Here is a 16,926-nt window from a genome sequence, read left to right as displayed (position 1 = left end):
AACACTGGATTCTTTTTTTTTTTTTTTTTGACTGGCAACTAGTTTCATATATATTATACATGTTTCAATGACATTCTTCCAAATCATCCCCCGTCTCCCTCTCCCACAGAGTCCAAAAGACTGTTCTATACATCAGTGTCTCTTTTGCTGTCTCTTATACAGGGTTATTGTTACCATCTTTCTAAATTCCATATGTATGCGTTAGTATACTGTATTGGTTTTCTTTCTGGCTTACTTCACTCTGTATAATAGGCTCCAGTTTCATCCACCTCATTAGAACTGATTCAAATGTATTCTTTTTAATGGCTGAGTACTGGACTCTTAGGCACCGCTTCAGCACCAAATTCACGAGTCTCTCAAAAGACATTTTACAAATCCGGGTAAAGAGGAGGCAGCTGAAAACGAAATCTTAAGTGTGTACTAGCTCTGAGGCCCATCTCCCCACCCTTGTGGCCTCTGGCCCGTGCAGAAGAAATGAGAGGTCTAGGCTGGGGAAGCCCAGATCTCTGATCATTCCCCTCCGTGCTGGTTGGAAGTAGTTGTATGTAAGAGGGGAAAGGTCAGAGAGTGCTTTGTTAATTTGTTTGGGTCCCCTCCTACCATTAGCCCCCAAAATTAAATTTGTTTAACTTCCTGAGGACTCAGCAGTGGTTAAGAGTAGGTAGTCTGTTCTCAGTGGATGTGAACAATTATACTGAGTACTTAAGGCAAAAAGGAAAATGTAAAATGCTGTTCTGGGATGTGGTGGTAAACTGAAAGTACAAATTTCACAGATAATTCCCAACTTTCAGTTTTCCCAATAAGTCAGCACCAACCAAAACTTTTCAGAGCTGCCAAGGTAATAATGGGGCATTGGGTTTGTATGTACTAGTGAGAAAATGACCAAGCTATGAAGAGGCAGAGAAGGGTAGTGACAAGTCATTGGTGCTTAAGGATAAACTGTTGGCTGCAGAATCACCTGGAGGAGCCCAGGTTCATACAGCTGTATGCTCTCCTGACCATCAGGGAGGCTTAGGTGTTACATCAAGATCAAAATTGCGTCATCTATGGTGTTTTAGCAGAGAAGGCGATGGCACCCCACTCCAATACTCTTGCCTGGAAAATCCCATGGTTGGAGGATCCTGGTAGGCTGTAGTCCATGGGGTCGCTAAGAGTCGGACATGACTGAGCGACTTCTCTTTCACTTTTCACTTTCATGCATTGGAGAAGGAAATGGCAACCCACTCCAGTATTCTTGCCTGGAGAATCCCAAGGACAGAGGAGCCTAGTGGGCTGCTGTCTATGGGGTCACACAGAGTCGGACACAACTGAAGCGACTTAGCAGCAGCAGCAGCAGCAGCATGGTGTTTTAGGCTCCCCCTGGAGACCATGGTGGGGAGTCCAGCCTACTGGAAGTAGAGGTGTAGCCTACTTATACAAAATCTGGAATTTGGATATGACCTATCCAAAGCCTGAGGCTGTTAATAGTTTTCACAAGTGTTTGAAAAATTTAAATACAAGTTCACAAGCTTTCCTCATTTTCCCTAACACATGATTATTTAGAAGCATCTCAGATTTGGGACAGAATTTTTATCTTATTGAAGTATATTTGATTTATAATATTGTGTTAGTTTCAGGTATGTACAGCAGAGTGATTCAGTTTTATATGCATTTTTTCCAGATTATTTTCCATTATAGGTTATTACAAGATGCTGAATATATTCCCTGTGGTTTTCAGTAAATGTTTGTTGCTGATCTATTTTTTGTATCACAGTTTGTATCTGTTCATCTCATACTCCTGATTTATTCCTCCCCCTTTCCCTTCCCCTCTGGTAACGATTAGTTTGTTTTCTATGTCTGGTGTGAGTCTCCTTCTGGTTTGTAAAGGTGTGGTTTATATGTAGATTCATTTATATTATTTTTTTAGATACCACATATGTGATAACATAAAATGTCTTGCTCTGTCTGACTTACTTCACTAAGTACAGTATTTTCTATGTCCATCCATGTTGCTGCAGATGGCAATATTTCATTCTTTTTTATGACTTGAGTACTGTCCCATTATGGGGCTTCCCAGGTGGCTCAGTGGTAAAGAGTTTGCCTGCAATGCAGGAGATGTGTGGGTTAATCCCTTGGTTGGGAAGATACCCTGGAGAGGAGAATGACAACCCATTCCAATATTCTTGTCTGGGAAATCCCATGGACAGAGGAGACTGGCAGGCTATAGTCCATGGGGTCACAAAAGAGTCGGATATGACTTAAGCGACTGAGCACGTATGCGCTATCCCATTATATATATTATTGTCTGTTTCCTCCAATGGCATGTGAGCTCCAAGAAGGCAGAGGTCATGGGTTGTCTTCTTTTGCTGGGTTCCCAGTGCCCAAAACAGTGCCTTGCATAGAGTGGGTGCTCAGTAAATATTTGCTGGATGTATGAGTGAGAGGTGGAAGGGAATTTGCCAGTATTCCCCACGCTCTAAAGTAAAACGGCTCCTCTAGAGAAGGCATGTGAACAATGGGGAGAGCTTGGTCACTTGACTCTCTTTACTGACCAAGGAAGAGACCAGACAACATCTTGAAGACTCCATTTCTAAATGACAAAGGTGGGACTTCCCTTGTGGTTCAGTGGCTAAGACTCTGTGCTCCCAATGTAAGGAGCCCAGGTTCAATCCCTGGTCAGGGAACTAGATCCCACATGCCTCAACTAAGAGCCTCCATGCTGCAACTAAAGATCCTGAGTGCCACAACTCACACTTGGTGCAGCCAAATAAATAAATATCTTAAGACTAGATGACAAAGGCCTCCAGGGGTTAGCTAGAGACTAGGAGTGGTGATTTGGTCTTTGCATCATCAAAGGCCTCACCACCTCTAAAACCTTCCCTTCTGTGTCTCTCCACCTCAGAATAAATGTCAGCGAGAGTCTGGAGCGCATTTCCTGGGAGATGGTACTGCTGATGCCCTTCCCCCGAGACATTCCCCAAACGTGGCCTTTGTCCCATGTGCTGTTCTGAAGTCAGCAGCTCTGACCACAGACAGTGTAGAGCTCAGACATTTGCAGTGTGTGCAATATTGTGGAAACAGCCACAGGCTCTTTATGTAGTTGTTGATTGTGATGACTTTTTCATTATGCAATACAGACCAAGGACTGCCTGCAATATTCCTTATTAGGCTTTTCTTGTTCAGTGTGGCTACACAGCCTGAGGGGCATCCCCCACTTACACCTGGGTGTGGAAGGAAAACATTCAGTCACCTCACAACATGTAACAGACTTGGGACCAACATGGTGCACAGAATAAAGATATAAAGGCAACTTCATGAAGTGAGCATGGCCAAGCTCTTAGCTGTGGTTTGGGACTCAGAGCCAAATGCCGGCTGTGGCCCCCGTACTGTTCCATGCAAACTGGTCTCTGGCAGTCTGTAGCCTTCTTCCTCTGCTCTCTGGGACTTCTGGGACCATTCTGGAGTTTCCTGAAGGATGGGCATCTGGTGCTGACATTTCAGGCATCACCTTTGGGGTCAAACTGATCTCAAAGCTTAATTAATCCCAGTTCAGTTTCACCATGTGGTGGCTTTGGGGCTTTAGGCAAGTTCCTTCAACTCTTTCAGGCTCAGCCTTTCCTCATATCTGAAAATTGGACTAGGGATCTTCTAATTAAATATTCCAGGATAACATAGGCATTTACTTATTTACATTTCCTGCTGAAATCCCACTACAATGAGAGTAAGGGAATAAAAAGGTAGAAATCAATAAGGACAAAAAAATGAGCAAGGTGACAGCAAAGAAGAGATGGCAGGCAAATGCTGGAAATTGTGAACATCCGACAAAGAGAAGTCACCTGCTTGAACGGCATCTTAGTTCTGCCGATAGCCTTCTTGAGAGAAGCAAGCAGGAAGCAACCTGCCTCAGTTTTACAGGTTTCCCTGTAAAGGTCCTGGGACTGCAGAGTCCTGGCACCCAGAAGGTGCGAGTGTGGGGAGGGCTGAAAGGGGGACTTTTTGCACACTTTAGGGGATTACTTGAGGATGTGCTCCACAAAAACAATAGAGTAAACCAATAAAGGAGATGACAAAGGATCCAGGAAACAAGGGATTCATCCCAGGGGAAAGTAAAAGTATCATAGAAAGTGAAGCCCAACCACGACAGGGTTTAGCCCTCGTTGTCTTCAGTGAAGTCAGTAAATAATGTCTAAAACTGAAAAATCCAGGGAGAGGAGCTACTAGCAGTGGACACAGGGCTCTAGGTGATAAACAGCAGAAGAAAAACTGAAAGAATTAAACATGGCTGACTTTGGGAGGTGAGGCTTAGTGGCCAAGAGACCGTAGGGCCAGGAATGCTGCTCTCTTCAGAGGCTTTGTAGTGCTACTGGAATGTTTAAAATTATGCATATGCACAGAAATTGCTTTGAGTTGTCCTTGCTGTTGTTTAGTCGCTAAGTCGTGTCCAACTCTTTTGTAATCCCATGGACTGTAGCCCACCAAGCTTCTCTGTCCACAGGATTCTCTAGGCAAGAATACTGGAGTGGGTTGTCATTTCCCTCTCCAGGGGATCTTCCCGACCCAGAGATCGAACCTATGTCTCCTGTGCAGGAGGCATCTCTGGCATTGCAGGCAGATTCTTTATCACTAAGCTACCAGGATAAAATATTTAAAAATTTTAATAAGGTGATAATAATAATCCCTACAACCTTAGGAAGCATCACTATGAACAAAGCTAGAGGAAGTGATAGAATTCCAGCTGAGCTATTTCACATCCTAAAAGATGATGCTGTTAAAGTGCTGCAGTCAATGTGCCAGCAAATTTAGAAAACTGAGCAGTGGCCTCAGGACTGGAAAAGGTCACTTTTCATTCCAATCCCAAAGAAAGACAGTGCCAAAGAATTGTATCCCAATGTCAATAAATGTTCAAACTACTGCACAATTGCACTTAATTCACATCCTAGCAAAGTAATGCTCAAAATTCTCCAAGCTAGGCTTCAATAGTATGGAAACCGTGAACTCCCAGATGTTCAAGCTGGATTTAGAAAAGGCAGAGGAACGATAGATCAAATTGCCAACATTTGTTGAATCATCAAAAAAGCAAGAGAATTCCAGAAAAACATCTACTTCTGCTTTATTAACTGTGCTAAAGCCTTTGACTATGTGGATCACAACAAACTGTGGAAAACTCTTCAAGAGATGGAAATACCAGACCACCTTACCTACCTTCTGTGAAACCTGTATGCAGATCAACAAGCAACAATTAGAACCAGACATGGAACAATGGACTGGTTCAAAATTGAGAAAGGAGTACATCAAGGCTGTATATTGTCACCCTGCTTATTTAACTTATACTCAGAGTACATCATGTGAAATGCTGGGCTGGAAGAAGCACAAGCTGGAATCAAGATTGCTGGGAGAAATATCAATAACGCTGATATGCAGATGACACCACCCTTATGGCAGAAAGTGAAGAGGAACTAAACAGCCTCTTGATGAAAGAGGAGAGTGAAAAAGTTAGCTTAAAACTCAACATTCAAAAAACTGAGATCATGGCATCCAGTCCCATCACTTCATGGCAAATGATGGGGAAACAGTGAGAGACTTTATTTTCTTGGGCTCCAAAATCACTACAGATGGTGACGACTACAGCCATGAAATTAAGAGACGCTTGCTCCTTGGAAGAAAAGTTATGACCAATCTAGACAGCATATTAAAAAGCAGAGACATTATTTTGCCAACAAAGGTCTATATAGCCAAAGCTATGATTTTTGCAGTAGTCATGTATGGATATGAGAGTTGGACCATAAAGAATGCTGAGTGCTGAAGAATGGATGCTTTTGAACTGTGGTGTTTGAGAAGACTCTTGAGAGTCTCTTGGATAGCAAGGAGATCCAACCAGTCAATCCTAAAGGAAAGCAGTCCTGAACATTCATCAGAAGGAGTGATGCTAACGCTGAAGCTCCAATATTTCGGCCACCTGATGCGAAGAGCCGACTCATTAGAAAAGACCCTGATGCTGGGAAAGATGGAAAGCACGGGGAGAAGAGGACAACAGAGGATGAGATGGTTGGATGGCATCACTGCCTTAATGGACATGAGTTTGAGCAAGCTCTAGGAGATGGTGAAGGACAAGGAAGCCTGGTGTGCAGCAGTCCATAGGATCATAAAGAGTTGGACAGGACTGAGCCACTGAACAATAATAATCACAACCTCACAAGACTGTAAAAATTAAAGAATTATACATGATTCATGTGTATAGCACCCTGAACAGTGGCTGATACATATTCAACACATATTAGTTTGGCTTACTGTATTTTAAAGTTAATTATCATATTCATTGGCTTCTCTGGTGGCTCAGATGGTAAAGAATCTGCCTCCAATGCAGGAGACCTGGTTTGATCCCTGGGTTGAGAAGATCCCCCAGAAAAGGGAATGGCGACCCACTCCAGTATTCTTGCCTGGGAAATCCCATGGACAGAGGAGCCTGGCAGGCTACAGTCCATGGGGGTCACAAAGATCCAGACAGGACTGAGCGACTAACACTTTCACTTTCATCATGTTCATTATTAATGTTGGTGAAATTAGTTCCTTCTCGCATCACCTCACCTCCACCCCGAACTGTGGCTAGTTTAGCACCCGGCAGAAGGCTCGATAAGAAAGCCAGGTTGGGAATTCCCTGGTGGTCCAGCATTGAAGACTCCATGCTTCACCTCAGGGGGCATGAGTTCGATCCCTGGTCAGGGAACTAAGATCCCACATGCTGCATTTCACGGAGGGCCTCCCATCCCCAAAAAAGGAGGCCAGGCTTTGTCAAGATCTACAATTTCTAGCCATTCTGTGGGAGGTCAGAGTTGACCAGCACCTGCCCTTTCTGCCTCCACCCCAATGTGGGCCAGGGTTTATCTCATTGTGTATATCCAAGTGATTTCAGAGTCTTCTCTTGTACCCTGAGGCTTAGGGTTCTGGGCTGGTAAAGCTGCCAGCCCTCAGGAAACAACTGTGTTTGTATCCAAACATGTGCCCAAGCCCTGTGCACAATCGGTGGTTCTGCTACCAATTAAAAATGCCCCCAAAGCAAGTCTGAGGTTCAAGAAGCAGTAACAGAAGAATTTGATAATCACAAAAACTAGTCTACTCAGCTCTGAGCTTCGATGTTGGAAATTTGGTTCATTGTTTTTATACAGTTTGCTCACCTGTACATTATTTGTTGGCAGATGTGCGTCACTGACTTTAAAGTTAAAACCAGCCTATGTCTCGTTTTACTCATGCTACAAATGCTAACATCTCCTCTTCTCTGGATTACGTAACAGTTACGGTTATTATTCCACATCATTCAAGCTCTCACTGTGGCAAACAGCAAAACAGAAAACTGTTGCAATAAGTAGAATGTGTAGGAAGATCTATGGTGTCGCTTGTTCATCTGGCACTTCAGGAGCAACTATTCTGTGCAAGGCACTATCTCGGACACTGAATCAGATGGTATATAAACAGCCATAATAATCAGCTGGTTATTAATTGGCCAATTAACTTCTTTAAGAGACAGTGTACCTTTTTTAAGAGACAGGTACACTGTCTCTTAAAAAAAAAGTAGATAGATGTGTGTATCTTAAAGTAATGAAATAAAAGGAGATCAGATCTTAATTATAACAGTGGTGCTCTCCTTCTCAAGAGATTTTGGAAGCCAGGGAAATTGCTGACTCAGTCTGTCATCAGCAACTCTTCCTCCCAGTGCCGTCTATATCGTGGCGCTATCTAATTTAGTTTTGAATCTTAAGCAGAAATGAATAGCCATAGCGATTATAATAATTATATGTTCTATTTATGGAACAGCTTTCCTTCTAAGAGCCCCAGGCTCTTCGAGCCCAGCAGATGTTCCATGAATCTGTGTCTCCTACTAGGAAGCACAGTGAAGTCATTTCTAGATGGTCCCAGTATCGCTATCAAGCGTTGTGGACCAGACTGACTTGTGTACAGTTGAAAAAGGGCCCTTCACACCAGGCCTTCTAGGAATGGACTCCCGCAGTGTTGTCTCTAGGAAAGGAATTCTATAGCCAGTGTGATTCGATGAATAAAAATGCCCTTTTCAAAAAAAAAAAATGACTGATGTAGATGCTGCATGTCAATAAGCAGGTACATGCAGAGAGTATACAATAAGAACAATCTAGAGAATAGGGAAATATAACCTGAGCTCCATTTTTTTTTTCCTCCCATGTCTCTAAACTCTTAAGTTGCTAAAGCCCGGAATTCTGCCTTGCTTTGCTACTTCCCAGAGTCAATACCATGACTAACTCTGTTAGAGGGTTTTGTTTTTATTGTTATCCTCTAGGTAGTTTAAAATGAGACTGTCTGAACTAATAACGGGCTGATTTTGGAAGATGCCATTTCTGTTTCATTTTCTGTAGAGTTCTGTACTCTAGTTTGTTGGCTGTGTAGACTCTGGAGCTGTAAAGGACCTGTGACATGCAGAAACATCTACAAGGGAGGGTAGTACAAGGTGTACTCCCCTGGTGGCTCAGATGGTAAAGAATCTACCTACAGTGCAAGAGACCTGGGTTCGATCCCTGGATCAGGAAGGTCCCCTGGAGAAGGGAATGGCAACCCACTCCAGCACTCTTGCCTGGAGAATGCCATGGACAGAGGAGCCTGGTGGGCTACAGTCCATGGGGTCACAAAGACTCGGACACGACTGAGCAACTAACACACAGTACAAGGCTGGGGTGGGGGCAGTATTATGCCTCTTTCAATAATACCGTCTGAACTAGATTAGTGTTAATGAGTTACTTCAGTCTTAAATCGATACAAAGGCACTGGCATCAGTTTCCTCCTCTTCTCCCAAGAGGAACTCTCACTCCCACTGGGAAAGACTGACTTGGAAAAACATTTCCCCATAAAACAATTAGCTCATGATTGGCGAATAAGCATTCAGTAGCTGCTGCTGCTGCTGCTGCTGCTGCTGCTGCTGAGTCGCTTCAGTCGTGTCCGACTCTGTGCGACCCCATAGACGGCAGCCCACCAGGCTCCCCCGTCCCTGGGATTCTCCAGGCAAGAACACTGGAGTGGGTTGCCATTTCCTTCTTCAGTAGAGTGACCCACTAAAATAAACAATAAAAACAAGCGTCGAGCGTGTCTGACACACGGATGAACCATACCTGGTGGACTCCTGCTTGTAGATGTCGATGATGTTTTCCACCAGCAGGTTCCTCTGAAGCCCATAGATCCCGTGTCTGTCCAAAACCACTTCGTGTCTACAGGATGGGCAGCGGAACCGGCCCCCGGAGGCCACAGTGGTGCCTCCTCTTGTGGGCAGGTATGGGTTAGAGGCCTGTTCTTGCCAAGCAAGAAAAGAGGGATTGAGTAGTGGCATAGGTAGCTTTCCTCAGGTTTTCTCTCCCTCTCTGTCACTACAAACAATATCAACTCTCTTGCTAAAGATCACCCCACAGGGCTTTATGAGCAAGTGGTTGGCAAGTGGCCAACATGGTCCAGTGCGATGGACCATTTTCAGCATAAGTTGCTTTTCCACCCAGCATTTTCATTACCAAAAGTTCCAGCTAGAAACTCCAGCATTAATGTCTTGGGCAGTAATTCATTTACTGCCCAAGATTTTGAAACAGAATCCATTTTTTAAAACAAATATGATTCTTAGTATTGAAATAAAATTAGATTTGAGCGCAGAAGGCTGACACCAAAGCACAAAGCAAATCACTTTAAAAACTTTTTTTTTTTATACAAATGCAACCTTATAAAGCTTTCTAAAGAAATTCACCTCAAAGTGAAGCACTGGGTTTGGAGAAGAGGGAAACCTTTTCTACCGTCTGCATTCCCAACAAACCTACCTGGAAAATGTCGCTGGCACATTTCCTACACAGGTTGTGCTGGCAGGGGAGGATGACCACAGGCTTGGTGAACATCTCTAAGCAAATGGGACAAATGAGCTGCTTCTCCAAGTTGTCCATGGTCTGCTGCTCTTTGGAAAAAGACTTGTAATTCAAAGATGCGCTCATCTCCTGGCCGTCCCTGTGTGCTCTGCCAGGGAAAGGCTGCTCCCAACGGCTTCTGCAAGTGATACCTGGAAATAATTCCAAGGATTGGGTGATCAAGTGTCCTTTGCGTTTCTTTCGGCGGAGGACATTGTTTCAGACCCAGATTCACAGTGGCCCTTGAGCTGTTTTTAGCAGCCGAGGGTCACGTGATAGCAGACTGACTTGTCCATATAAGCCAGTGACAGCAGGATGGATTCTGACAGGTGACAGAGAACAGGGGCCAGCATTCCCTCCCCAGGGAGTGAAGGGAGTGGGTGGGAGGGAGGGTTACAAACCCCATTTAGACGGGGTTATAAGAAGAGGTGAAGCCAACAGTTGTCAACAACAAATGCAAATGTTGGTGCCGAGTCACCGAGCCGTGCCCTCTATGAGCACTCAGGAAGGACTTGGTGATGGGCTTCCAGGACTGGGGAGAATGTAGTCCAGGAGTCTCACTGTGAAACCAGTGCCCTTTCTGCAGTGAGACTTTAGGAAGCAAGTCACCAAAAGTAGCATGATCACACTGTCTTCGGTGAAAACAAACAGAACAGGCCTTGAATATCATTATCCTGGCTTCACAAGGGTAAGCGACTAAAAAGACTTGCTTAGTGGTAAATATTTCATTTTTGTTAAGGTTGTGAAATGGGAAAAGGTCCAACTTAAAAGCTGATTTCAAATCTTTTCACCATATAACTATTCACAAAATTCTAAAAGATCTAAACACCAGTTGATAATTCAATTTTTTTTGTTGTTGTTTTAAGTTGTATAATAAAGCTTTAGGGACTTCCCTGGCAGCTAGTGGTTAAGACTTCAACTTCCAGTGCAGGGGGTGTGGGTTTGATCCCTGGTCAGGGAGCTAAGATCCTACAGGCCTCATGGCCAGCAAACCAAAACATAAAACAGAAGCAATATAGTAAAAAATTCAGTAAAGACTTTAAAAAAAATGGTCCCCATCCAAAAAAAAAAAAATCTTTAGAGAAACCCAAAAAACAAAAACATCTAGTATGCTCCTTTCTCTCCCCTTTTCCTATTCCTCTTTAATCCCATACCCCATCACCCATACACATGCCCAAAAACACAAAGAAACTGACAGTCTTTAAAAATGTAAATTTAGTTTGCTCCCAGAACCAGTAACGAGGTAGTCAGTGGCACATGGGGTAGCAGACTCATTATTTTATTTTATTTTCCATATAATGGAGGATAGATACCAGCACCATTTTCAATGGAAGTGAAGATAGAGTCCTGCTTCCATACCTGGGTTTTGTCTGGTCTGAAATACCTACACCCTTTTGCACTGGTCTTATTTACCAAGTTGATTTTTTTTTAATGATAGTTTCGCTGGTCATTTCTGATCATTCTTGGTTTGCTAAGACCATCATCATCAATATCAGTTCTGATATTTGCCAGGATTTTGTTAAACAACAGTTTCTCCTATATGGTTTATTTGAATATTTAAAATCAGATCAAAAATGAAATAAGAAATACATGTCTATTTTTTTATGTAATGAATTTGCTGCTTTATTTCTGCTTGATTTTAAAAATCGCGTACAATGAATACATTTGTTAACACAGCCCCAGTGTGCGCTTAATTACCAGTAAGGAGTAGGTTGTTGTGACTGGTTCTGTATGCCCTTAGTGCTGTGTGCACCAAAAGCTTATTGAGAATCTAATAAGCTCTATTAGCTAGTAATAAGTTACATGGATTCACAAATGCTTCAGGGATCTTTGGAGAATTTTGTTACTCCTTTTAATATCTATTTAGCAACTATAGTGAAGAAGGATATTGGTGACATTTTTTTAACTGAGCTAATTCAGTTCACCTAGCCTAGGCAGTTAACTGTGTTTATTATTACATGGGCTGTGGTGTTCTGAGCATAACATAAGAGCTGTTTTCTAAGAAAGATGAAGTTTATACTGTAAAAGTCCTTGCAACTCTAGGAAAAGCACTTTAACAATATACACTCTAGCCAAGCCTATCTCTTTAAGAGGAATTCATTCTTTTGAAAAATATTCATTGAGTGTTTATCATGTGTCTTGAAAGACAAACAAGATACCAGTCATTGTCTTCAAGGAGCTCAGCTGAACAATTAGTAGAGATAAGATGAATATATATAGAACCACAGTACAAAACAAAATGTGACAAAGAAGTACAGAATTTCAGGGGAGTCAGGAGGGTTTCATGGGTGGGATGGATCCACTGAGGCACCAGGACACCAGTGGGTGGGTCACTCCATGGGGCGTAGGTGGGGCTTCCAAGCAAAGGCACAGCCAGGGGAGCCGGGACTGTTCAGAGTCTGCGATGCTTTGGGCTGGAGTGCAAACATGCTGCCAGCGCACTGGCAGCCCATGAATAGTGAGCTGGAGAGTTTTTAACACATAATAAATTAGGCACCAGGAAGTCGTTGAGAGCGCCTCACAGGGGCAGTTCCCCAAGAGAGCTATGCCTTGGTTAGGTTCATCTCACAGTAGCAGCTGGAGTATCTCATGCAGCCGGGTCAGCATAAAGGTAACCCTGCTAAAGACCAGACAGAACATTGTTGCCAGTAGCCTAGGTGAGAGGTCATGACACCGGCACCAGGCGATGGACTGCAGTGGGGAAGGAAGAGGAAATGGACTTTGGTGGCTGCAAGAGTAGAATCCATGGGGGTGACTCAGACGCCGGAGCCAGAGCCACCATGAGGATTCAGAAAGAGGCTGCATAGTGAGTCAGGAGGGCCAGCGCCCACGTCCACTTGGCCTGGTGATCCTAGGAAAGTGATCTCACCCTGGCTGGATTTCAGGTCTTTTATCTTTTTCATAACCCAACTTAGCATCGTGTGTAGGAAAAAACACTTTGAAACTGCATGGACTTTGAGAATCCCCAGTTGCATTCTCTGATGGAGAGTTGAGCTCCATTCCCTGCTTTCACTCTCCACCTTCTTGCTCTCTGCCTTTCGTCCTAGAACAGCCCCTGAAAGCTACAGAGGAAAACTAGCAAGAGGCCTGCAGGAATAGGAGCTAAGTTGATGGATAAGAACTGCCTTCCCTGCCTCATCGTCTTTTCTCCATGCCTGGTTCCTCTCTGCTTAGAGACTAGCCATGCATGGTGTAGGCATGTAAGCAGCACATGGGACACTCTGCTCCAGGGAGGAGCCAGAAGGTTTCAGTGTCCTCCCATATCATTCAGAGTCTGACAGATGGGGAAAATTCTGGAACTGAATCAGAATTGAAGTCAGCTTCAGGACTCTGGGATTTAGAGTGGGCCCGGGCCTCCACAGAGAGATGAGAACCAGCTTAGTCTCCTGATGGTATCCTGGGCTGTAGAGAGATGGTGCATGGCTTCACCCCTCTCCTACCCCTACCCCATTCCACCACCCCCCTACACACACTAGCATAGGGGGTTCAAACCAGTCAGGGGTAATGACACAGGAAGTTGCCATAGTTTGAAGCACCAATGACCCCCATTCTTAAGTCCTGCCACACTGCGGCAAGGGTTAGACACAATGAGAAGCTGAAGCAGAACCACTATGGGCTCTCAGCTCCTCCAGAAGTTTCCCAAATCCCCCAAATAAATCAAAGGAAGCAAGATGAGTCCCTAAAAACCTGAGTTTACACCCAGCAGTGGACTTGGCACTGAGGGGTGATGACTGAAAGGGAAGACTCTTGACTGCTAGCTACCAGGCCAGATGAACTCAGACTTCAGAATCCAGTCAAATGCAGATCTCAGTGTGTTCTTCATCTTAGGAAGGGAGAAAATAAGATTAAAAAAATCTCTTAGTGCTACACCATCCCCAAAAATAAAGTATTTGCAGGATACCAATTGCTCCAAAACTTTGGCCACCTGATGCTAAGAACTGACTCATTGGAAAAGACTCCGATGCTGGGAAAGACTGAGGGCAGCAGGAAAAGGGGACGATGGAGGATGAGATGGTTGGATGGCATCACTGACTCAATGGACATGAGTTTGAGCAAAACTCATGACTCAGCAAAGTGAGTCAACTCTGGGAAATGGTGAAGGACAGGGAAACCTGCACCCTGCAGTCCATGGGGTGGCAGAGAATTTTTAATCTTTTTTTTTAAATGTATTTTTGACTGCAGTGGGTCTTGGTGGCGCACAGGCTCTTCATTGCTGCATGTGGGCTTTCTCTAGTTGCAGAGGCTACCCTCTAGTTGTAGTGCATGGGCTTCTCTTGTTGAAGAGCATGGGCGCTAGGGCATGGGCTTCAGTAGTTGTGGCGCATGGGCTTAGTGGCCCCAGGGCATGTGGGATCTTAGTTCCCAAACCAGGGATCAAACCCATGTCCATGTTAGTTTAAACTTATGCTCAAATAACCACATGGGGCTGGAGGTTGTCATACTGGACACCAGCCCTAGAACATGAGATACTAAAATCTCTGGGGAAAATTGAAACATATATGAAGACTTCTCTGGCAGGAACTGAGTCTCCCTTTTTTGGTGGATTTTGTACTTTCTGGTTAGGGTGATATGAAATTCCTCTAATGCAAGAATAGTTAGAAAAACAACATCAACTCTTTTTGTTTTTGCATTTTTTTATTGGGATATAATAGTTTTACAGTGTTGTATTACTTTCTGCTATACAAGGAAGTGAGTGGGCTCTGTGTATACATATATCCCCTCCCTCTTGGGACTTCTTCCCAATGCCTACCTCTGTAGGTCATCCAGAGCACTGAGCTGAGCTCCCTGTGCTCTGTAACAGGTTCTCTCTAGCTATCTGTTTTACACATGGTAGTGTATATATGTCAATCTTAATCTCCCAGTTTGTCCCACCCTCCCCTTCTGCATCAGTGGAATGTTAGTTGATACAGCCTCTATGAAAAACAGTATGGAGGTTTCTTAAAAAAACTAAAATAGAACTACCATATAACCCAGCAATCCCACTACTGGGCATATACCCTGAGGAAATATAATGCAAAAAGACACATATACCCCACTGTTCATTGCAACATCAACTCTTGATTCCAACTTGCAAAATACGACAGAGCACTCTGGGAATAGGAGGTGTTCGTTACCAGAGATTCAGTATCAGGAATGCTACCCTTCCCGAGGATTCCAGAATGCCTTCAGCATTTTATTTACCCTTTCATGTGTTCTTTCATTTCATTCATTCATGAAATGAATTCAGTTCATTCATTTCATGTGTTCTTTTCATCTCTTTAACATAGATGATTGCAAGTTCAGGTACTTGAAAATGATCTAGGCTTAGCTCAAGGAACTTATTCATCAAACAAAACAGATGGAAGGTGGAGCTACAGGAAAGTAAAAAACAGATGTAGTTTGAAGCAAAGCAGTGAGGTGGGGTGCAGCCCCAGTGGAAAAGAAAACAAGAGCAACTAGATGGCTGATCTTGCTTCCAGCTCCTCCTCTAAGGTAAAGGAAGAAGAATTTTTCCTTCTTATACCCACTGGAAATGAGAAAGTTGGTGGCTGACTAAATCATTAAAATGGGGAGAGAAACACCAGACAGGGTAGATATGGAGGCAGAGAGTAGGGGATTGCTAAAGAAAAGTTTCATTAAATTGGAACACTAGGTCATAAGTGGACTGAGACTTTCAGGTCCAAGTATGGCACCAGGTAAGTCTCCTGAAAATCACTTTAATCCCATGCCAGAACAAAGGCCAATGCTTAATATTTTGCAAACCAAAAAACTAAGATTGTTAATTCTTCCCTGCAGTATTGATCTATCCATTCATCCATCTATCTATCCATCCATCCATCCCCCTCTCTCTCTTCTTACACTAAGGACTCAACTCATGACATCTAAAAAATAGTTAACATTTTCCTTCTGTCTATATTGTCAACCTTTTCAATTTAGCTGTTTTTCTGGCAATAGGCAGCTTGGATATATCATTTTAAATTTTTTAATGAAAAGAAATATTTTATAAAATCTAAAATGAAAAAAATTAACTCGAAAAGTACTTAACAGAAGTTAACACTATGGCATTTCTTTCATTGATAGTTTGCAAACTTTTGGCTGAAAGTGTTTTTTTCTTCTTGATAATTACTCCTTTTCCAAATCTGTTGTTTATGATTTTACTTCATCATAAATATCTCTGAGGAGATGTTAGAAAACTAACATATTGTACTTTCCTCTGAACATTTCTTGGCATACTTCACCTCCCAGAAATAAACAGTGACAGTCCCAACAAGTAACAAATACTTTAGCCTAAGGCCTTCCCAGTGGCCACATCTGAAAACCTTACCTTGGCTCCAAGATCACGGACAGTTGGCTCCGCTCTCAGTGCACAGTCTAGTCTTACCTCCCCTGTACCCTAGCCTGCCAGTTGATTTCTCTGAATTCACTCTTGCCTTCTGCAGTTTATTTCTCATGTGTCATCTCTATTTAAATCCCATTAATGATCATATTCTTGCCTGGAGAATCCCAGGGACGGGAGAGCCTGGTGGGCTGCTGTCTATGGGGTCGCACAGAGTCTGACACGACTGAAGCGACTTAGCAGCAATGATCATATTACCTCTAGGATAAAGACATTAATCCTCACTGTGATCCCTAAGGCCTGATATGATTTGGCCCCTACCTACATTTCTGACCTAACTGTCCAGTAGAAATAAGATTCAAGTGGCACTTCACTGGTGATCCAGTGGTTAAGACTCCAAGACTTTCATAGTGGGTGTGGGTTCAATCCCTGATTGGGTAACCAAGATTCTACGTGCCGTGTGGCCGAAAAAGAAAAAAAGAAAGATTTGAGTGATAAATATGAACCATTTATATGATTTTAAATTTTAGTAGCCACATTAAAAAACACAAACCAATGAAATTAATTTTATTAATATATTTTATTTAAACCCAAACCATATAAACTATTATCATTTTTACTTATAATCAGTATTTTAAATAATTAATTATCTGTGAATAGAGATAGTTTTACTCCTTCCCTTCCAATCTGGAGGGTTTTATTTCATTTTTCTTGCTATATTGCACTGGCTAGAGA

The 16,926-nt window shown here is 43.1% G+C and overlaps 1 protein-coding gene across 4 annotated transcripts in view; it reads right to left on the bottom strand.

Annotated features, from left to right (window-relative positions):
• TRIM55 (tripartite motif containing 55) overlaps positions 1-10,119 on the bottom strand; it is a 48,160-nt gene extending 38,041 nt beyond the window's left edge. For all 4 annotated transcript variants that reach the window (XM_055546113.1, XM_055546111.1, XM_055546114.1 and 1 more), the window contains exons 1-2: positions 9,795-10,119; positions 9,108-9,280 (exon numbers count right to left, since the gene is read on the bottom strand). In XM_055546113.1, the coding sequence (XP_055402088.1) occupies positions 9,108-9,280; positions 9,795-9,962 (341 nt within the window). In that variant the 5' untranslated portion in view covers positions 9,963-10,119. The remainder of the gene's footprint in view (positions 1-9,107; positions 9,281-9,794) is intronic.
• Between the last annotated feature and the right edge of the window lie 6,807 nt (positions 10,120-16,926).

The sequence above is a fragment of the Bubalus kerabau genome, chromosome 14 (assembly GCF_029407905.1).
Source record: "Bubalus kerabau isolate K-KA32 ecotype Philippines breed swamp buffalo chromosome 14, PCC_UOA_SB_1v2, whole genome shotgun sequence".
In the NCBI taxonomy this organism is placed as follows: domain Eukaryota; kingdom Metazoa; phylum Chordata; class Mammalia; order Artiodactyla; family Bovidae; genus Bubalus; species Bubalus kerabau.
Note: the sequence above shows the minus strand (reverse complement) of the source record. Positions and strands in the feature narration are given on the sequence as shown.